This window comes from Patiria miniata, unplaced genomic scaffold, assembly GCF_015706575.1.
Source record: "Patiria miniata isolate m_02_andy unplaced genomic scaffold, ASM1570657v1 HiC_scaffold_27, whole genome shotgun sequence".
NCBI classification, from domain to species: domain Eukaryota; kingdom Metazoa; phylum Echinodermata; class Asteroidea; order Valvatida; family Asterinidae; genus Patiria; species Patiria miniata.
The window spans coordinates 4,251,066-4,273,374 of NW_024037066.1; the positions used below are offsets into that span (position 1 = coordinate 4,251,066).

The 22,309-nt window shown below is 39.8% G+C and overlaps 1 protein-coding gene across 4 annotated transcripts in view; it reads left to right on the plus strand.

The window, feature by feature from the left end:
• The first annotated feature begins 296 nt into the window (after nucleotides 1-296).
• The window catches only part of LOC119734184 (protein crumbs-like), a 38,425-nt gene continuing 16,412 nt past the window's right edge, over nucleotides 297-22,309 (plus strand). For 2 of the 4 annotated variants that reach the window (XM_038207534.1, XM_038207538.1), the window contains exons 1-12: nucleotides 297-499; nucleotides 6,419-6,958; nucleotides 9,024-9,164; nucleotides 11,663-11,890; nucleotides 12,686-13,039; nucleotides 13,987-14,097; nucleotides 14,388-14,472; nucleotides 15,326-15,553; nucleotides 16,762-16,907; nucleotides 17,813-18,707; nucleotides 19,605-19,631; nucleotides 20,205-21,589. In XM_038207534.1, coding sequence (XP_038063462.1) covers nucleotides 433-499; nucleotides 6,419-6,958; nucleotides 9,024-9,164; nucleotides 11,663-11,890; nucleotides 12,686-13,039; nucleotides 13,987-14,097; nucleotides 14,388-14,472; nucleotides 15,326-15,553; nucleotides 16,762-16,907; nucleotides 17,813-18,707; nucleotides 19,605-19,631; nucleotides 20,205-21,589 — 4,207 coding nt within the window. In that variant the 5' untranslated portion in view covers nucleotides 297-432. The remainder of the gene's footprint in view (nucleotides 500-6,418; nucleotides 6,959-9,023; nucleotides 9,165-11,662; nucleotides 11,891-12,685; nucleotides 13,040-13,986; nucleotides 14,098-14,387; nucleotides 14,473-15,325; nucleotides 15,554-16,761; nucleotides 16,908-17,812; nucleotides 18,708-19,604; nucleotides 19,632-20,204; nucleotides 21,590-22,309) is intronic. The other 2 variants (XM_038207535.1, XM_038207536.1) reach the window with 2 other exon arrangements.

The window sequence follows — 22,309 nt, forward strand, 5'->3', positions numbered from 1 at the left end:
ACTCACTCCACCCCCCACCCACACAGATTGAAACGTCGACCCTTGAACTCAATAAATAGCTGAGACCCTAACGGACATAATCGATTTGTATCAGGACCGATAATTTGAGTCCTCATAACTGAAACAATATGTGACTACAAACTGATAATTTTGTAAAGTTTTACTGAAAGTAAATTGTACAGACTTTGTTGCGTACTTCGCATATGATTTTTTCTAATAAATTAGGTTTTTAAAATTAAAATGCTTCATAATCATGAAGAGCCGATTATTGTGATCATCGGCAAGTATCGATTATTCAACAGACGAGCATGAATCATTTACAACACGTACGTTGAACATTGTTGAAGTTGCGAATTCCAACTGTCAGAAATGGCGAGGTTTACTCCAGGATAAACCTGTTTCTCGATCTGTAGAGTTAAAAAAGAAGATAAAATGGATCCTTCAGAACATACCAGGTGCAAAATGGTGGCGTTACTGGTCATTTTCTGCGTGTGTTTTGGTAAGTAAATCGAGTAGGTTTTTTTTTCACACCGTACACACTCATGACACTGCACTGCTTGCTTGTGGATTTTTACGCGAAGGCCAACCCACGGCCCTCACGACCGTGGTGTCGTCTGCCGCGCCGCCAGACAACATGCCAGAGGCTGAGCGTGGAGAGAAAGCAGGCACCACGTTCTCCCCATAGCTAAACTTGCGATAAACAGCTCTGACATTTTTAGCCTGTCAGAGTGTCATATGAATGGAAAGAAAGATTCCCATATCTGGCCATCACTATCTTCCCCCTTCTACCACCAGCCATCAGAGAGTGATATGTCCTAAAAATTAGTCATAATTAATAGCAGGGACAAATTTTGAATTTTTTACTGAGAAAACACTTGGAAATTTTCAGACCAGTCCAATAGGGTTTGTGCACAGGGTGACAAGTGATGGCCAGATATGGGAATCGGAGTAATTGCAGAATACCCCGCCACTCGGAAATACACCCCTAAAATCACTGGCTACGAGGTTGGAATCACTGCAAAAGAAACAATTCAAGTCCATTGCCAGCTACGCGGATACTGAGTGGGGGTCCATTATTTGAGAACGAAGCAACACAAAATGAATGGGAGTTGCTGAAAAAATTCTAAGTCCAAACCAACCACCCTGTTGGCGGCTACGAGGCTACGGAGTGGGAGTCCCCTTGAATATGCTTGAGAACGAAGCAACACAAAAGGAATGGGAGTTGCTGAAAAAATTCTAAGTCCAAACCAACCACCCTGTTGGCGGCTACGAGGCTACGGAGTGAGAGTCCCCTTGAATATACTTGAGAACGAAGCAACTTTCCGAATGGACATGATGGAACTTTGAATTGAAGAAGAGGTCCCGGGAGCATGGGGAGTGTAACTCAAATTACAATTGGAAAAAATGTTGCAACCTGACGCCACTTTTTTTTCATAGTCCCTGTCATCTCAATGAACTTGTGAAGGTCATTCATTGCAAACATGATATTAAAGACATGAATCTGGAACTGAGATTGAGAAACATTTCCAATGTTGTTAGGAAGTACTTAAAAAATTGCTTGACTCTCCATAGACTTTGTACACAATTGCGGAAGTGGCGTCAGGTTGCAACATTTTGTCTGTTTCTCAGATGTCACTTCCTTTTTTGCAAAAAAAAAAAACACACCTAAAACTCAGCCTCAGGATCAGGATCCATGAACAGTGATAAGCTAGAAAGAAAAGATTTTAACGGCTACTTGTACAGTCATTTTCCTAGTTCCGGATTTTTCCTAGTTTCGGATCGCTTCAAATAAAAACCTACCTCTTTTGGATTAGTCTCCAATAATTTTTTTTCTGACGATGTGCATTTTGAGAAGAAAAATGTAAGCTCCTTGATACACAAAGATTTTCCCGATAAAATATTTAGAAGAGGAATTTTGGCCAGATTTCCGACTCGCACTTCGACATGTTTGGACGGTTTGTAGAAAATCACGGGCGCTGCGAATCGACGATAAATTTTCTCCTCGGTATATCACCTGTACCGTGTGATTTCGAATATTTTGTTCATACACTACAGTTGTATAAACTCTTGCATCGAATGCTTGTTGAATCAAAATAAGTTGTAAAGTCTCTAAGTTTTGAAAATTTGCCAACGAATGACCGTATGCTTTTGCCTAGTTCCGGATAGTGTGTGCACTTACGACCCAACTACACGCACGTTAATCGGTTTTGTGTGACGTGTCAAAGATTTTCGGTCGGTGCGTGAGTTCGAGCTGTTGCGCTGCAGACAAAAGTTTCAAAATCATTTACGTTTTTTTCTCTTTTTAAAATTTGCTGGAATTCTCTTGAATGAACTATTTTTGGAAAGTGAAATAATTCTTTATCAGACAATATGCTTGATTCGGTTGGTTCTGGCTGAAAAAAAAAGATCATTTTTTTTTTTTTCGCGTGAAGCAGTTTTGATCGATTCGGAACTGATTGAACCGATCCGGATCTAGGAAAAGTGACATCGGTACTTTTGACGTCGTGAAATCAAAATAAAAAGAGCTTAAATTTTGATGGCCTCTCCATCACTCAAGGTAAACTTTTTAATCAATGTCACTTGAATTCGTGGAGTAGTTGTGCCGAAAGCAGCCTGAATGATGTTTGCTATCCGGAACTAGGAAAATAACTACGTATAGTTACGGAATTGCAACATAACATTGGGAAACTGAGATTTTAAATTTCTCCAGCGATTGAAGCACTAAATGTGTGTTTAATGCCGAAAGTTCTGAGTTCGATTCCTGCAATTGAAAATATTTACCAGTAGCTTCGTTCATATCTCTGGACTTTGGAAAAATTTCTACAGTAGACGTTCGTATGGGCTCTATTCCTACTTTTTATTGAATTTGAAGGATTAATTGTTCTTTCTGATTCATTGCTCTGAAGGTTGTTTTCTTAAAGGGAAGTACATTGTACTTAAAAGTATGAGACCCATTCAGTTGACAACTGATGTATGTGCGCAACAGTTGACTTCCTTAAACATAACAATAACGTTGTTTTTTCCTCCATAACGAAATCAACTTCAACAGAAAGAAGAATTACATGTAACTTAGCAAGTCAAAGGGATAGTCCAATTTTCTTTGTGAACGTTGTAGATGACCTGCATTTTACTTCTTTAGTTTTCACTTTCATCAGCAAGAATGTTTCTTATCAGTCCCAGCTTCTTAAATCTTGATAAAACTTAAAAGCCATGATTTTTGTGGACGTGGATTGAATGTTTAACAGATTCTTAAATTTGTTACTTGAAACCAGTCTGCTATGGCACACAAGGAGATAAACTTTGACCAATATCAATGGATCAGTCGATCTTTCATTGTAGGAATGAGAATGTTTCTGTGTAAAATGTTCAGCATGGCCAGAATTTTAAGGGTTCAATCTGCAAATAAACGAGGGATGTTCAACGAAAAATCAAAGAATGACTAAAGACTGCCCAAATTACAGTAGTGTATGTGTGTGCATGTCAAATGGCTTCACTGTAGTTTCTGTTACGTTGTTACATGTATGTCTGTTAGGAAAAAATCTAACCCAAATAAAAAAAGAAAAGGGAAATAAAAAACTAGACAAAAACAGAAGATAAACCTGCATTGGCAATGTTCATTAAACCATTGGAGCTACTCAGGAAGTTATTAATCCTCAAATACTTCCTGTACAAATTCAGGTTGCATTTTAACAGGAAATTGCGAACTGTTGTATTGTATTCAGTCACTGAGCCAATTAACCTTTGTTTGCTTTTACCATGCTTTTGTTGGAATACTTACACAGTTTCGTTTGGACCATGGGTGACAAAAGTTTTACTCAGTAAAAATGTCCATGGCATATTTTGGTGACGCATAATGTACATGTAAGGTACATGTAGCTGAAAACGTCACTTACAAAACATGTTTTGTTTATAAATGACTAATTGTAAGGTTAAATCTCTAAAAGTCGATAACATACATATAGAGCAGTTTGATTTATAAATAAACATCCTGTCTGAGAAAAACAGCTACATACACGTAAGCAAGTTTTGTTTCTTAATTTCTTTTTTTTTAACCTGGTTAATGCTTGGGGTTTACAGGTGTGGTAAGGTTTGCATACAAATGTACATGTACTTGTACTTTGGAACTATCAAGACATGCTTAAACTTTGCACCGTACATGTACATACATTTTGTACATAAACAAGCACACAGTTTGAACATGTACACAGATTAATCTCTATAATTTGCTAGATATTATGATTATTTTCAATTGTACCCAAACTTTTAGACATCATTATAGTTCCCCTTTGGGCTCTTTTGAAAATTAGTACTTCTGAATTTTACTGGCTGCTTTAGATACAAAACAAATGTAGTAATGAACTTTTAAAAGAAAATCATTGAATAGGAGAGGAAATACCAATTTTTAATATTTGGATCATTGTACATTTCGTTAGACAACAAAAACAGCAGCAAGACCGTATAAAAATACAACTGGCCGCATACAATTTGTCACATATCCAGCCAGGTTTAGTTTATTTTTGCTCCATATTGAAGTATTTTAATCAGTTCTTCAGTTACATAACATGCATAGTTTACAACATTAACAAACAATTTGTATTATTAAGTAAGACTTAAGAAGTTCTATTCTGTTTAAACATGTTTATTTTTTGGCACTGCGTGTATATTATTTCACTGCGAGTCAGTGCCAGCTACCGGTTAATAATTAACAGTTGCAATAATGAGCGTTGTATGTCGGCAACCACTTCACTGATGACATGTATTCATTAGCGGACAGGCGCGCCAGATATTTTCAACCGTATCAGAAGTGTTGACAGTCTGTTAATAAATAACCAGGGTTCTGAAAACGCAACTACTAAACCTGTCCCTCTCTCGCTGTACATTGACAAAGACAGATTTTATCTGGTATTGCCTCACACAACAAACAGAAGTAGATGTTGAAATGTAGTAATTTTTTTACTGTAAATATTTGTCTGTCAAAGATTGGGCCTCACCTTTTTCAACAGTCTGAATTCTGAAATGGCAAGCTCATTATTTTCTGTGTGTGCATACACGCATGTTTATGTGTACTTTTCTATACTTCTGTTGAATCTTTCTTTATTGATGACTAATTGAAAGATATACATGTAGTCCATCATTTGTAATTTGTGCATTTTGTTCGTTTGAAGCAACAAAAGTGCTCAAAATCTAAAGAAGGGTACTGAACAACTAACCTGATGAAGTTTGAGCTCAGCTTCAGCTGTATATTCCGAGAAAAACAGCATTCTAGGATCTCAATTTTAAATCAAAAGTTGCTGAATCATGTTTTGAATTGCGCCTGAATTCAGCGTCCAAGACACGTTCTCACTGAGCCGATTGCAGCTACGCGATGTTGCGCACTGATCCGACGAATTATAGCAACCGGGGGTGCGTGTGCGTCGTGCCAATGCTTGCGCGCGCTTCGCTGAATAACAAAACAAACTACTAATTTAAATTTTCCTACGGTGCGTCTTAAGAAGCACCGTTGGAAAGGCCTTCTTTCGTTGATTGCTTCAAAATGACAGCTTGCCAGAAAGAATAATTTCACAGGGAGTTTAATTCCCTTACTATCTTTCAAACAAGTATGTTTTTCAAAAATAATTACGCCAGCTACTTTTCAGATAGCTGCAAATGATGGACATGTAAAACTGTACATTTAGCTTATAAACGTATTGAATGTGGCTTTAATGATTCAAATCAACAACTAACATGTATTTTTCTTGAAAAAAAAATTGGCAACACATCTGAGCTTGTTTTCCCATACTTGTTTTTCCTGTGACACAGGTCTTTGATTATGACCTCACCCCTTGTACAAAATGATATTTAAGAGTCCGATGTGGTTTTTGGTTACTGAGTGTTTTCTAAATGTTTACACATTGTGGGAACTGGAAGAATAATACATCATGTGACGTGATATCCTGAGAATAAACCAAGGTGTCTGCCTACAAGAATTTCTGATTTACTGTAGCATACATGTACACATGTACATGTAGACATACATGTATATGTACTCCAAGGAATGCAAGGAGTGCATGTACGTATGCTGAAACCAATTGTGAAAATGTTACTGTCTGCTCAGAGTTATTCAAACTAATTAAAAAAATTCTTTGCCATTGATAGAATGCACAAGTACAAATGTACATGTACATGTACATGTAGACTATAATTCATTCAGACATGTCTTTTTGAAAATAAACATGGTTTAATTAGTTGCCTAAATTGCCTTTGTATTGTAATTGGAACGAATTAAAGAGGACCTTTTTCATTTTATGAAGAGTATGTGTGTTCAAAAATCAGCAGTTTTCTATTTCCCATTTCTTCATTTCTGCATCCAACTGTAAGCAGGTTACAAATGAAGTTTTAACCATTGCATGTTTTTTCTTTGTTTATATACTTGACACAGGGTCCTTCCACCCATCACTAGCCCAGGACACCCCTGCAAGCAAAGTCTACTTCAATGTCTCATCAACTGTAACTATCGGCACAGTACTAGATTTACAGAGCCCGCTAGGAACGTGGCTGAATTTCAGAACTTGTGATGAAGGGGAAATTTTGACCCAGACGGGCTTCAATGGAGACACCTTCACTCTGTCCGTTACCCCTTCTGGCTACATCAGAGCTGCTTGGACAGTTGGGGCAATTTCAAAGTCCGCAGAAGTCGGACCAGACTACGCAACCAACAGCAAATGGGTGCTTTTAAGTTTGCGATACATTTTAGGAGGCATTGTGTTGACCGTTGACAGCAACTTAATAACACTCGCGTCAGCTTCGCTAAACAGTGAACTTTTTGAAATTGACCTGTCCGGCGGTGGTGATGAGGTCGTCTTAGGGACTGATTTTGTGGGTTGCATGGAGCAAGTTACAGGGCTGCCGCTGGATAGCGCGACGAGTTGGAACAACGTAAACTGGGGTGTCTGCCCTCTGGAATTGCAGCAAGGGTGTCGTAAGTAGTCAATGTGATGCTGGTGTGACCTTATGATGAGGTCATCTTCCCATATTATGGGAACGGGAATCAGAGCTAGATGTAGCAATGAGTTTAATTTTAATTGTCAGAAATATTTCATCAAATATTAAAGTGCAGAACTTCAGGTGAAAAATGGGGAGGGGGGAGGGAGGCAACCCCAAAAAGTGGAAGGCATCATTGTTTCAACGTGAAAAAGGAATTAAGCAACTGAGGGGATTTTAGAAACAGGGGAGGGAGAAACAAATCATGGGTAAAAGAAACGGCAGTTAAAACATCCTGGGAAAACTGAAACACATTGCCAATCCTTTGGTTTGAATTGGAGTTGCGAAGATTGATAGGCCTATAGAATTTGTGTGACCAATAACACCGCCATGGAGTTATGAAAACAAGTATTCATTCATTCATCATGTCATTACCACTTCATAATGGGCAAATCTTACAAGCGAATGGAATCTAAATAAACTTTATATATATAACTTGCAATGTTAAACATGTTAAATATCATGGTCCATGACTTCACACATTATGCAGTCATTCTGCCCGCTTTGCTACCTTGGGCTGTTGTGCTCGCTCTTTTTGTAGCCATTTAAAAAAAACAAGTTTTAAGCACAACCCTTCTGAGAACTCTAAAACCAATTTTCTTTCTGCAAATGTGCCTTTCTGTTCCATTTGAAAATCTACGAGTCTATTCCTCTGGTTTGACCTTTGACGCAATATTATCATGATATAGTTTTGAGAAATTACAGCACTCATACATGTATTACATGTACATTGTAAATATATGCATGATGTTGGTACTATTTTGAGTTGTTGGACATTTCATTTCTTTCAGTTAAAACCAAATTTTATTCAGAAGTGCTGTGTTTTGTTTCGATGTTTTGTGCATAATCTCAAGCTAGCATTTTCACTCTTTTATTTTCTTCCTTGAAGTTTCCTTTTTCAATTGTTAATCTGAAAATCTAACACTGACTTTTATGCCATCACTGCACACAATCGCCGCCATGTGGGTTCCTAAATGACTGCAAATCCACCATTTGATTTTCTGGAAAATTTCATTCTAAATCAAAATCCACGAACTCAGGACTGATCAATTTTCCATTGTCAAACATTGAAAATTCTTGTGCGGTAAGACGTGAGCTTTACAACATTTGGTCTAAGAAATGTTTATGAAAAGCTTTGGAAAGTGACCTATGAAACACATTTTGATTGGAATTCAAGACAAAAACTCTTTGGTTAATTAGCAAGGAAGTACAGGCAAAGTCATCAGAAATTACTTGAATGGACAAATCCATCGGAATGCTCATTCCGAATAGTCTTGGAAACTTGAAAAAATCAAAATGTAGCCTTACAGAAATTGTGATACGGAAAATGCAGGGAGGTGAAAGTTATTGAAGAATATTGGTATCTTGCATTGATGAGTTCTTTGGAAATTGGAATACAAAGGACATTGACAAAGCTCCATTGGTACTTTGCATTCGTTTTTACAGCACCGCCATTATCGCACCTTTCTTTTGGTTGAGTCTTGATGAGATTGTAAAATTGGAAGTCATAACTTGACCACCATTGAATAGTCTTTTGATGTTTGTCACAATTTGACAGACATGAAGGAATGAAGTTTGAATGAGACACAGTAAGAGTGTTGAGCAGAAATATTGTCAACGTGTCTCTGAATTTTCAGTACCAATCAATTTTCAGTGATCAGTGATTCTCCAAAACTGATCTCATCAAGCCTCATCTGTATGTAACTTCACTGCTCCCCTATCCCTTTCTACTAACTCCTCTGATTCTGGGCGCAGTGTCAAGGAGCTGCTTAGACAAACAACATTGCTCAGCATAGCTTAATTAGTATTAATCAGCTGAGAACCTTTCACAAGGCATGCATTGCATACACTTTTGGCCGGTATCCTGCTTTTTCTCAGCAAATAATTTCTGTGCTAAGCAATTTTCTTTGCTTCGGAGCTCCATGAGATTTGCAACCCCCCCCCCCCAGGTATGCCCCTTGAAAATGTTGTGTGTTCCAACTGATTTTGTTTTTCTTCTTTAGAGCCTTCAGCGTGCAATGATCCATGCTATACACTTCCGTGTAAAAACAATGGTGTTTGCTCTAGGAACGCTCAGGCACCGTGCGGATACTTGTGCGATTGCACGGCCCGTTACGATGGTGTAAATTGTGAACTTGACAAAGGTACATGTACATACACAACATGCAGATTAGAAAGCAGACAAAAAATGCAAGCTAGATATGCACTGTAGAAGCAAACAAGAAACATGGGGCAATTCCTTAGTAGTTTACTAACATTGCATAGGAATATGGTGGATTTAGCCTTTAAAAAAGTCAATTTTTCTGGTGGGGGCTAGGTTTTCTAACTGAAGGAACCATGGTTTGAAATGACTAATTTATCCAACTTTTAGTTTGGACATTTTAGACATTCACAATATACGTACCTCTCTGAGAATACTGAGAAAAAAATGTAATCTTCAGGACGTCCAGGTACATGTTCCGGTACATGTTGCTCATTTATACTAAAGAAGGCTGTCTAAAGGATTAAAGAAGAGCAAATCTGTAAATGAAACCCTGTTGCACTGTAGGCCTCTTGTAGTATTTATGTAAGGCCAAAAAAAAAATAAGTCGGTCTCTGGTCAGCGCGCGCGTCGATTTTAATCATGCGCGTCGATCTTTTTTTTTTCTTCAAAATGTTCCACGGTAGCTCCAACAGCGCCCTCTATTTCCGCACCTCAATTTTTTTTACCAAAGAGCACCAAGGAATGGGAAATTGCACCAAGGCAAATGATCGAAAGCACCAAGGCAAATTATGGAGGACACCAATGTACATGAGGACACCAGAAAAGCAAAATAGTACCCCACCTTGTCTGTACAATCCAAGCTTGAAAAAAAAAAAAAGCCGCGTGGCCGTGTCAACTCCAGAAGTTTGGTCTGACCAGAGACCGAATATTTTTTTTTTTTCGCCTAACAGGTGTGCTGAAGAGTGTGAGGAGTGATGTTACGGTGCAAACAGTCAGGAAAAGTACTCCTGTATCTGACATATTTGACTGTGAAATTACCGCAGCTTTTTATACTCCAAATGCACAGCTGAATTCGGATGGCTCTTTGTGAAAATCACAACTGTTTGATGGCTTGTAAAGTGGGAAGGGGAAGACCAATTGTTAATCAGAATGTCCCTAATAATTGTGCATATAATTGTTTAATGTACACGTGCACTCCTTATTTTGAACAATGTCACTTGCACATTTTAACTTAATTTAATGTGCCATTTGCATGAAAACTGCGGGAATGAAAAGTCTATTATTATTATTAACATTAACATTTTAACTATTTACTTTTTTATTTACTGTGCGGCTCACTTTTGCTTGCTAGTTAATTAACTTACAGTAGTTGAATGCACATTTGCATCCTACAGTATTACAAATGTGTACAGAAACAACTGAACAATGACGCGTTTGTTTAATGGAAGAGGTGTACATGTAATAGTTTGGATACCATGTGTACATGTACATGTACTGTACATGTATGCTTACATACATTTACATGTACATATATGTACCATACATGTACATGTATGTAAATGTACAATGAACATGTACAGGCCATAATGTCAATGAATGTAGAATGAACATGTACATGTTTCTGGGCCTACATACAATAATTACAGACATTTTTTTTGCATAAAGGACAGACCAAACTAGTTGTCAAATAGATGTGAATGTACAAGTACATTGTTAAATCTACCAGGAAATTTGGAAACCCTGGAGGCTGGAGCACTTTATGTATGGTGTAAAATACAATGACATTCCAGACAGGCAGAGGCGGGCAGACATGCTTCAGTAGCCTCACCAGACTGTGGCATTCCATCAGTGCAGTATTTGACCAAGTTTGGGCCAAAAAGAGAGTACAATATACAATGACTCACATTTATACAGAGCATTTGTGCTCAAGTTTCCGTCAATTCTGTGTCCTACATGTACATGAACACGTATCTTTGTAATACAAAAATAACACCCTTGATTTTATGCAAATATTACGTTTGACTGGTAGTGAAACCTTTTGAAATGCAAACATATATAGCCTCAATGTTTTAAAGAGCTACGTGTACTGACAACAACAGTACATGTACAAAAATGTACGTGTATGTCATTAGAAAGCTCTTATTCTCCTCCTTTGTGTACTTAATTTACTTTATCGCCATGTATTTAATTAATCAAAAGAGACTTTAGTGATAGTGCCCGCATTGTGTAGAATGTTTTTAGAATTACTGACTACAAACTGAATGCTTCCCATTGGTAACAGGTGGCTTGACAAACATTGAATCTGTTGATATGCATAGGCCTTTTTAATCTCTCTATTATATCTGGGTTACATGTATATATGCATCTCAGGGATTATCCGACATTGAAGTTTTGTGCAGTGTGTCACATCCACAAAAATGGCCGACTGGAGCCCATAGGCCCAGTTTTCTTCTGTTTCTGTGAATGCGAAAAACAATATACTCATTTAGCTTGGTTTTAATTATTCACCTAGATTTAAAATAAAAATTGAATCCCATAGTGTGTAATGCATCAAAATATGTTTTGATATTGGCTCTGGAAAAAGAAGCATTTGTTGCCCACATAACAGGGCCACTGTCTGCTATTCCCTGCAACATTTTTTTATTGTCCATGTTACAGGGCCACTGTGCATCAGTCCTAACACTCCAGAATACCACCTGGATTGCCAGAATGGTGGAGTCTGTGTGGAAGACGCCATAGGCAACTCCACCTACTGCCAGTGTTCAGATGAATACGAGGGTACTCTGTGCGAGAGGAATGTAACCTATGCGTGTGATGCGGACGCGTGCCAAAACAATGCAACCTGCCTACAGACTGACAACGGTGTCCAATGCATTTGTGCAGACGGTATGATGTCCACACTAGATAATCTCGGGGGAGATGTAGTTTTGACACAGGGTGGAAAACATGCAGCGTTTCACATTTTAAAATATACAACCTTGCGCCAACCCTGTGTCAACCCTGAGATTGATTTTGCCCCGGGTTGAACCCAACCCTGCTCCAGACCAGGGTTGAGATTTTCAACCTGGGTTGAAACTGTCACCAGGGTTCAACGCAATAGAAACCGAGCGAAATAAGCTCAGTTGTGCATGAAACAGTGTGAAATGATGCAGGGTTGAAGGTGGGGTCGAAAAGTAAAAAACTCAGGGTTGAGTTCAACCCGAGTTGAGAGGCTCCAGTGTGAAAAGGCCTGAAGAGATTGTACAGGTAACTACATGTACATGGAAGGCCAAACTCACCGTTTTGAACAAAATGATTCCTTGTGTGTAAAAGAAACGCAGTTCACATAACAGCTGGGCCCAATTTCATGGCGCTGCTAAGCACAAAGAGAGTCTGGCTTATAAAAGCATGTTACCTGCCAAAACTCCACGTGATGTATTGCTTGTGATGAGTATTCAGCTGATGTTTGCTTAGCAAGAAAATCACATGGAGTTTTAGCTGGCAACCTGCTTTTATAAGCCAGATTTTTTTGTGGGGGGGGGGCCTACATGTATCTAATGTTCTCTTTAAATACGCATTACTCAAAGCTCTCATGAGTCTGCTTAATGGTTAGCAAAAACATAAGCAGGAATTTTCATGCTTACGTGAACCATTTATCAAAGGTGGGCATCGTTGCAGTCCTTTGTTTTTTTTGTGTTTCAGGTTTTAGCGGCGACAATTGTGCCATCAACATCAACGAGTGTGCCGTCCACCAGTGCCTGAATGGTGGCCTGTGCATCGACGGCATCGCCGACTACACCTGTAACTGCACGGGAACCGGCTACACCGGTGACCGGTGCTCGGAACCAGTCGACGAATGCCTCACTGAACCCTGCCTGAACAGTGTCGATTGTGTAGACACGTCGGGGGACTTTGTGTGTATCTGCTTAGATGGTTGGACCGGGAAGATTTGCGATGAAGATCTTGACGAGTGCATGTCATTCCCTTGCATTAATGATGGAACCTGCATGAACCTGAACAATGCTTACGAGTGTCAATGTGTCCAGGGCTTCAATGGTAAATACCTTGTTTTATCTTCCTATTTTTATTAACAGCTGTTCACATAAAGGTGCTTAACAAATGTACTACTTCAGCAGACTGAAGTCAGTAGCGAGTGGGCATTTCCACGCTAATGAGGAACACAAGCGTGACATGGGCGAACAATTGTGACCCGCTCCGCAAAAAAATGGAATTATTAGTCGCACTGTGCATTATCCTGTAATGGCCCGCTTAAGGTTGAGAGGGTGAACATTTCGTCATAATGGGATTCCATTTTTTTTTCATGAATGACATCTTGATTGCCTAAGTTTCAAGTGTTGGTTTTGGTGAATAAAGTGGGGGAAAAAACTACAATTTTGAGTACATCATGCCCAAATCTACAACCTTTTTTCTCTGCTAAGCATCAATACAAGTGAAATGGTATTGGTAGTATTAGAATCACAGTAGCCATTAAAGAGGTTGTGGAATGCTCGATGACATTTCCGTCATTTTTCGGGTATATGTAGCGTAAGGTGTGATGAAATAGAAACGACTATTGTTTCTGTCATAAAATGAGTGCAAAAGGTACTTTTGAGAGCTGTTTTTCAAGTCCTGTCATGCCTGTTTCGACCCGAACGTGCAATTTGTGTAAAAGTCGTCGTTGCGGGCAGCAAACAAAACACAGTAAATAGTGACGTAATAAACAGGACTCCCGATGCAGAGTAGCATAAACGAGTCCTGTTTATTACGTCACGATTTAGTGTGTTTTGTTTGCTGCCCGCAACGACGACTTTTACACAAATTGCACGTTTGGGTCGAAACAGGACCTGAAAAATAGCTCTCAAAAGTAACCTTTGTACTTATTTCATGACAGAAACAATAGTCGATTTTTATTCATCACACCTTAGGCTACATATACCCAAAAAATGACGGAAATGTCTTCGAGCATTCCACAACCTCTTTAACATTGAGGTTTTATTTTGAAGGTACCAACTGTGACAATAATATGGACGATTGCGTCTCCGTGACCTGCCCTGATACCTTTGAGTGCGTTGATGGGGTCGATGCCTACACATGCGAGTGCCCACCTGGAAAAAGTAATCATTTATATGCAGTTCTACACTTTCTTTGACCTTAGCAGGTTTTATATAACTTTCTATAATATTTAATATCAAGAAAAATTTTGGGACAATTTTTATTCTGTAATCTGTATTTTTGAAACGTGTTTTTTTGCCCTTGGCTTTGAGCCATATCAATCTAGTTCTTTCTTTCTTTCTTTTTTACATCAGAGCTTAACTGAAATTAAAACAGTGTTAGTATGTCTCCAAGTGTGATGATTTTAGTCACTTTCCTGAATTTGTTTGGTTTTTTGTTTTCTTGTTAATAGCAAATCAGTCTGGCTCCTGTGTTGACATTGATGAGTGTTCACCAAACCCTTGCCTCAATGGAAACTGTGAAAACCTAGACAACATGTAAGTGGCTTGGTCAAACTTACAGGTACTAATACTTTAACCCAAACGATCCCCAACCAGCCAAAGTCCAACACCAGGGTTTGTTGGAATCTGTTGGGATGATTTCTGCTGACTGTGCTTTACGTGGGATTAGGCATAGCACAAATAAACAGAGTCCAACTGTGCACAGTTTACCATATTTTGTTGGGATTTGCAAGGATGAGGAAGGTTCCTAGTAAATCAGCCTAGGGAGTTGGGGTTAATCTGATGATAAGCACCTCCCTCAACATCCCCTCTCCCCACCCCACCCTCTCCCTCTCCCTCCCCCTCCCGCTTTTCAAATTTCTGGACCCAGCTCGCCTCGCCATTCAGCCTCCTGAAAAATGTGCACCTGAAAATGTTGGTTTTGGATCTGCCTTTGGTGCTCAAATGAAATGCCAGTGCTCCCAACTGGAAAAATCCTGGCTTAGGTCACTGGTTTGTGGTGGGTAAATTTGAGTGATTTACTAGGAATCTTCCTCACTCTTGCAAAACCCAACACTATTTGGCAACTCATACGCCCAAACTGTTGGACTCTGATTCTGTGGTATGCCTGACCACACGTAAAGCATAATCAGTTTCGTAGTGCAGTGCTCACTCCAACAGATTCCATCAAAACATGCAATTGGAATTTGAAGGGTTGGGGTGGTTTGGGTTAATTCATGTAGTAAACATGAAGCGTATGTGTAAATTAGACTTGCTGCAATCGACTTGACTGGGGTCAGATAAAATATAACAATTTTAGACTTGAGACCAACTTTTTCTCATTTGCTTTAGAATTTCGTAATTTTTTTTTTAATTTAAATTCTTATTTTTGACTTCTGTCGCGCCATAGGTATAATTGTGTCTGTTACCCTGGCTTCAACGGCACCAACTGTGAGATCAACATTGACGAGTGCGATTCCGACCCGTGTCTGATGAATTCCACCTGTGTGGATGGAATCAACGACTTCAACTGCACCTGTCTGCCTGGGTTTGATGGGGAACTCTGTGATGTGGATATTGATGAGTGTTCACTGGATCCTTGCCAGAACGGCGCATCTTGTGTGGATGGGATCAACAGGTACGGGTTCAGTTTGGAGAATAAATAGAGAGGGCAGAATTACTGTCGGACAGACACTATCCGACCTTTAGCTGTATTTGATGAAACGAAAAGACTGGTAATCAATGAAAGTGTGTGATGCGATCAAGCTAAATGAGTCGTTTGTTGACCCTGGTCAATTTTTTTTTTTACAGATTTGAAAAGAGCACAAACTCAGCATTACTGCTGTGAAAACCGCGTTCTTATACCGTCTTTAGTTCAAATATTATGGAAGTTGGAACACCAAGAGATGTGATGAGGTGATGTGATGAAGTGGCCCTATTTTGGCCTGAATCTCCAAATGAAAGTTCCTGACAAACAACTCATTTACATGTAGCTTGATTGCATCACATATGACTTCATCAACAAATATGCATTTTACACCTAATAGTCCACTATCATGTTGCGGCCATCATGATTTTTTTTCCGTTCAAATCAGCGTTACAAGGGAGAGGCTGGAAGAAAAATAGGCTGGTTCCTTTTTGCACAAAAGCCATTATCATTCAGTACTGTTATTGGATACAGGGAACATGACTGAAATGGTGGCAGAATGATAAAAGGTCTATAACTGATTGTGCTAGTTCTCTTTGTCTGAGCTCTTTTTTGGTCCAATTTCACCCGATAACGTAGCCGTGGATGATCCTCCTAAAGTAGGGTCTTAAAACCCGGAACTTTCCTGTTACATTAAGAATGCTCCATGCCAACAAAATTTTGCTTGCGTTTTCCTTTCAAAATTGTTTTGTGAACCAAACATTTTAAAATTTGCCGGATATCGCCATCATCCCAAAAGTTTTCAACAAAATGGAATTAGCAGTGCTGTATCCCATTGAGCACTTGTTTTTCTATATTCTTTTGATTTGAAAATCTCGTGTTTTCATTTTTGTAACTTCACTCCCGTTTTGTGGAAGCAGGTTAAGAAATAATTGTTAGCTCTCCTTAGAAATTGACCTATCACCGTTTGTGTGTTAGCCACGCCCCTTAGACAACCCTGGAATTTTTGTACACTAAGTTCTGCTTGCCTCAGATTTTGCGCGTCCATTTGTATCATGTAATTCAATTGGACAATATTTCACAAGCTGCGTTGATCCGATTCTAACACGATTCTACTGCGATAGGTCAATAAGCTTAAGGATCCTCATGATTTAACTTATACAAGTTAACTACATTTTTTTTGTGATTGGTTTTCACAGCTACACCTGTGAATGTGTGTTAGGCTATGACGGTGACAGATGTGAGAATAACATTGATGATTGCGCACCGGATCCGTGTCAGAACGGTGCCGATTGTGAGGATAAAGTGAATGACTATACATGTGACTGTGTCCTTGGGTATGAGGGTAAGTCATTCAAAAACTCCTTAATTTTAAGCCAAACCTTGCCAAATCCAGCCATTTTCCAAAGGAGGCAAGAAAGAATGCGACTTCAAATACATTTTTAGTGTTATTGATTTTCAGGGCTTCAGTGATTGTGTGCTTCTTACTTTTCACTCATTATTAACCAAGATAGTTTGATGGGTTTAAGATACTTCACCCCTGACCTCAAGCTCATGGGTCATATCTCATGAACTGTGAATGATGAGTTTTCTGACACTCAGGGGCCACTCACCATTCAAAACCTTAACATTTTTTCCTGCGCCCATCAGACATCAGTTCACTCAGATACTTAAAGCTAATGTATAACATTTGCAAACGTCAAAAAAAACAAAACTACCAAATTATTATGAATTACCTTACTTGACTGTTCGTGAATAATAGTCTCAAGCATCCTGTAAAATTGTAGTACTTGGTGTGCTGTCTTTTTCACAAAAAGTGGAATTTTTGTATCGATTTCCAACGATGGTCGGCCGACCATTGTTGGAAAAAACTGACTTTGTCAATTACTGCCCCCAAAATACCAAATTTAATTGGCCCCTTTTTTATGTAATTGGGGACACACCCATAGGGTGTAAGCCAGCTAGTCTGGTTCACTGACCTGACAATTCCCCGATGTCTATAATTGGGCCGTTTTGTATGAAGTAGAGTCGGGGAACCAGACCACAAGAACAGCATGTTTGTCCAGCCTCTATGGACACAAAACTGTAAACGAGTCAGTGTAACAATATTTGCTTTAAAATACTTACATGTACCCCCGAATCCATCCATTTCTGAAAATTACAACAAAAGCAAATGTTTTTTCGTACCTTTAATACAATAATATCATTATATTAGATTTGTTTATTCTCGTCTCTTGCTTTTCTAAACAGACAAGAACTGCTCAACCAACACCAACGAATGCGATCCAGATCCGTGTCAGAACAACGGCGTATGCGTGGACCTCGTGGGTGACTTCCAGTGTAACTGTACCATTGATTATGTGGGGAAAATGTGTGAAACCTTGTACGATGCCTGTGTAGATAAAACACCATGTGAAAACGGCGCCACGTGTACCACACCGCCACTGCCCTCGCAGGACTACAACTGCACGTGTGTACCCGGTTACAGTGGCACCAACTGCGAGATCAACATCGACGACTGCGTAGGCGTGGACTGCAACGTGACCTCCGGAAAGATCTGCTTTGACTTAGTGGATGGTTACAACTGTGCGTGCCTAGTGGGCTACGAGGATCCGCTCTGTTCCGTCGACATTGACGAGTGCGCATCAAACCCCTGCAGAAATAACGCCACTTGCAATGAGAGCATCGGGGCTTTCAACTGTACCTGTGCGCCGGGCTTTGCTGGAGAACAGTGTGAAGACAACATTAATGAATGCGACCCTAATCCCTGCCAAAACGGTGGAAGATGTGAAGATGAAATCAACGGTTATCGATGTTTTTGCGTTCCAGGACATTCTGGGCTCAACTGCGAAGTATCTTTGAATGAGTGTAATTCCGATCCATGCAAAAATGGTGCTACATGCATGGATGCGCTGAACGATGTTATATGCACTTGTGTACCAGGATTCACAGACAAATATTGTGGAACCAACATTGATGAGTGTGAGCAGAATATGTGTCAGAACAACTCCACCTGTATAGATGGCATTAATGAATACACTTGCAACTGTGCACCAGGCTACAATGGCACAAACTGTGAAATAGACATAGACGAGTGTGCAGTCAACCCCTGCAATCTGGGGACTTGCATCGATGCAGTCAACGAGTAAGTACCGGTAAAGAGACATAAACCAAGTCATTCATATCAGTGATTTGTGTTTTCAGTTCTTGCAGAAAGGAGTTACATTGCTAAGAGAGCTTGGATCATGAAGTTATTCAAGAAGAAATCTTGACTTGAGATCCATGGACCTGAATCAGTTATTTGCTTCCATTGATTTCATTGGTGTTAGAAAGAAATCAACATGTCTGTAACAATTTGGATCTTGAAATTTGCTTCAGAAGTAACCTTTGCTCCAATTGTGAGATGGTTTTGCTTTACCTGGGTTGAGAAACCTTACATCTGTATAGTTCAAATTTTCAAAATACCAGCAGAGCAACACAGTATTGAGCCCTCCACTTCAAAGATTGGTAAAAATGTTTCCAAAACACTGTAATTTAAATGCTGAGAAGTTGCTTTCGTGCTGTACATTATCACAGATGGCTTCACAAATGGTATGCGCCAATTCCAGAAGATTGAAATCGTAGTATCCAAAACGTAAACGCCATTTCTCAAACAATTTCTCTGGTCCTATCTGCCAGATTTTAATGTTTGAAGCAAACGAAAAGACTGCAAACTTTTAATGTGAATTTATAAAATCTGATGTTTTCTGATGCAGAAAATGGATGTACAATGTATGCATGTACATGTACATGTACCCTGTACATTGAACTTGCAGTAACCAACGTGTAAAACCAGCAGACTGGAATTGAAGCCAAAGTCCGATAAACAGCCAACATAAACAATGTCAAAACATGGCTACCATGTTAATTTGATCATCATGAATGCATACATGAACATGTAGCCTCCATTGCTTAGCACTTCATACCTCGCATTCCAACCCTCCTCTTGCTTTTTCCCGCTTCAAATTGTTCCTTTTTTGTCACCATGTTTCGTATTCATTAGCTTTTTACATCCTGCTGGTTGCCATTGGTGAGTTGTGTCATTAAGAGTTACGTCACTGTTGAGTTCCTTCTGTCTTTCATGAGTCACGTTGAAATATTTGAAGTTTTTGTTGATACGTGCATTGTACATGTGGGTTAGTTATTGTGCCGTATTTTTGTTCAACTAAACAATATTTGTGAAATTCAGTGAACATGTGTGCATGCCCTATTAGTAGGTTTGTTTGTAAATGTTGAGTTGGTTTGTTTCAAAATTTGAATAGATGTACTGTGTGAACTTGTTAGATTACAGTGTAACTGAAAATTTTGATATTATGTGTTGACACTTCCATTTAATTGCATTGTTGAGTTGATGAACATGTACATGTATGTGTTGAAAATGTGTTTCGCATAATCTGTGGGTGTTCTGTGTTGCTTGATATTTTTATTTAGACAAATGTTGTATTTGTGTGCAATTTACTATAAAAATCCAATCTGGATTTCTGACAATGTACATATACCCCTTACATTCTACTGCACTTGAGAGAATTGTTTGTTTTCGAAAGAATGAATTGGTTATGTTTACTTTTACTGATTCAGGTTTTTGCTTTTCCATTTCTCTCAGTTATACCTGCAACTGCACTGACACTGGCTTTTTTGGACCACAGTGTGAGTCCAACATTGACGATTGCGCCCCGGATCCTTGCGTCAATGATGCAACATGTGCAGATCTGATCAAGGACTACAACTGTAGCTGTTGGAGAGGTTACGAGGGCAAAAACTGCGAAGTTGACGTCAACGAGTGTCAAGACGCGCCTTGCTTGTTTGGTGGCGTGTGCTATCAACGATCCAACCAGAGCCTGTATAACGGTGTCAACCCCTTATTTCCTGGACAGTTTAGCTACGCCAACGCCAGCGGGTTCCTCTGCCAGTGTGCCGATGGTTACAAAGGCACCACCTGCGAGATTGACATTGACGAATGCGCATCGGGACCTTGCGCTAACAACGGAACCTGCAACGATGGCGTGAATGGCTACACATGCGAATGCGCCGGTGGATGGGAAGGCGACGATTGCAAACTGGAAATCGACGAATGCCTTCCAGTGCCATGTAAGAACGGAGCTACGTGTACCGATCTGATCAACGATTACGAATGCATATGCACTGAGGAATATGGAGGGAGTAATTGTACCGTGCAGCTGACAGGCTGTGACATGAACAATTGCTTAAATGATGCCACCTGTATACCTTCATATGATGAAGCAACCGGCGATCACACTTACACTTGCCAGTGTACAGACGGTTACAATGGTACCTTCTGCCAAACGGACACCTCCGTATCATTTGAAAATGAGGCGTTCCTTGAGGATCCAAGTACCTATCTCGCGACTACTCTTGACTACTCACTTTCTCTTCAAACCACCTTACCAGATGGTCTTCTGCTTTACTCGGGTCCATATCCAAATGTAAAATACTTCCTACTGGAGATGTTTAATGGGGAATTGCTGTTGAAATACTTCCAAAGTGGCCAACCGTTAATAGAAATAAATGATTTCGGACAAACAATAAATGACGGTGAATATCATACTGTGAGAGTCATCGTAACCTCACAAACAATCACCCTATCAGTAACCATCCCTCAGGCAACACGTACTCGGAGAACTGCAACATGCTCTGGTGGGGTATGCAAACAAGAAGTTAACATTCCAACTGGTGTCAGTGTTTTATTTGACGAAATGTACATTGGGGGCGTCCCCGACGACGACAAAACATCTGTCTTGCCCCTCTCCCAATCAGGGGTATACTTCACTGGTTGTATGCGCGACATCAAGAATGGAGGATCCTACATCGTACCAGCCAGTACCAGGGCTGCAGTTGCCCCCTCTGTTTGTAGACGGGTGAATCAATGTCCCGACGATCGGTGTAGCAACAACGGTGTCTGCACAGATCGATGGAATACCTTCACATGTGTCTGCAACATAGGATACACGGGAACCACCTGCAATGAAAGTGAGTATAAGTGACAGACAGTGTCGTAGTGGAGTCCATCAGAGGTCAATCAGAAGTCCAGTTGCAATTGACCTATCATGATAGAATCGAGTTACAATCGCATCAACGCAGCTTGTGAAACGTTCAATTACATGATATACATGTACATGTACAAATGGACGCGGAACGCGCAACATCTTAGACAAACACAACTTAGCGTACAAAACTTCCAAAGGGTTGTCTAAGGGTCTTGACCAACTCGCAAAAGGCGATAGGTCAATTAAATCACAAGTCTATTAAAACTCTAACTCCCTAGGCATTTTTGCCAGGATGCAACCTCAATCCTGCAGAATCCTCCAGCTGCCTCCATGTAAAAATTGCATACAGCCTCAGTTATTTCTGGAATGTGGTCCTTGGAGGGGTGACCACTGCCTCAATCAGTGCAAAATCCCCCAGCAATCCCTGTCAATATGTTGAGGCACAGCCAGTGACATACTGGAGCAGTGCGGAGGATTTCAAGTATAATCTAGGCCGAAATTGATGCACGGCTGTGCGTAAACAATGCAAGATGCGGCCCAGGACCTTGACACGGGGCATCCTCCAAAATCAGCCACACATTTTTGCCATATAGCCTCAATCCTGCAAAATCCTCTACTTTGCAAAGAAGATTGTGGAGGATTTGGGAAGGTTAGGGTTAACAAGTCTGGTCGTCATAGGTCGTTTGAATAGAATAGAATAGCT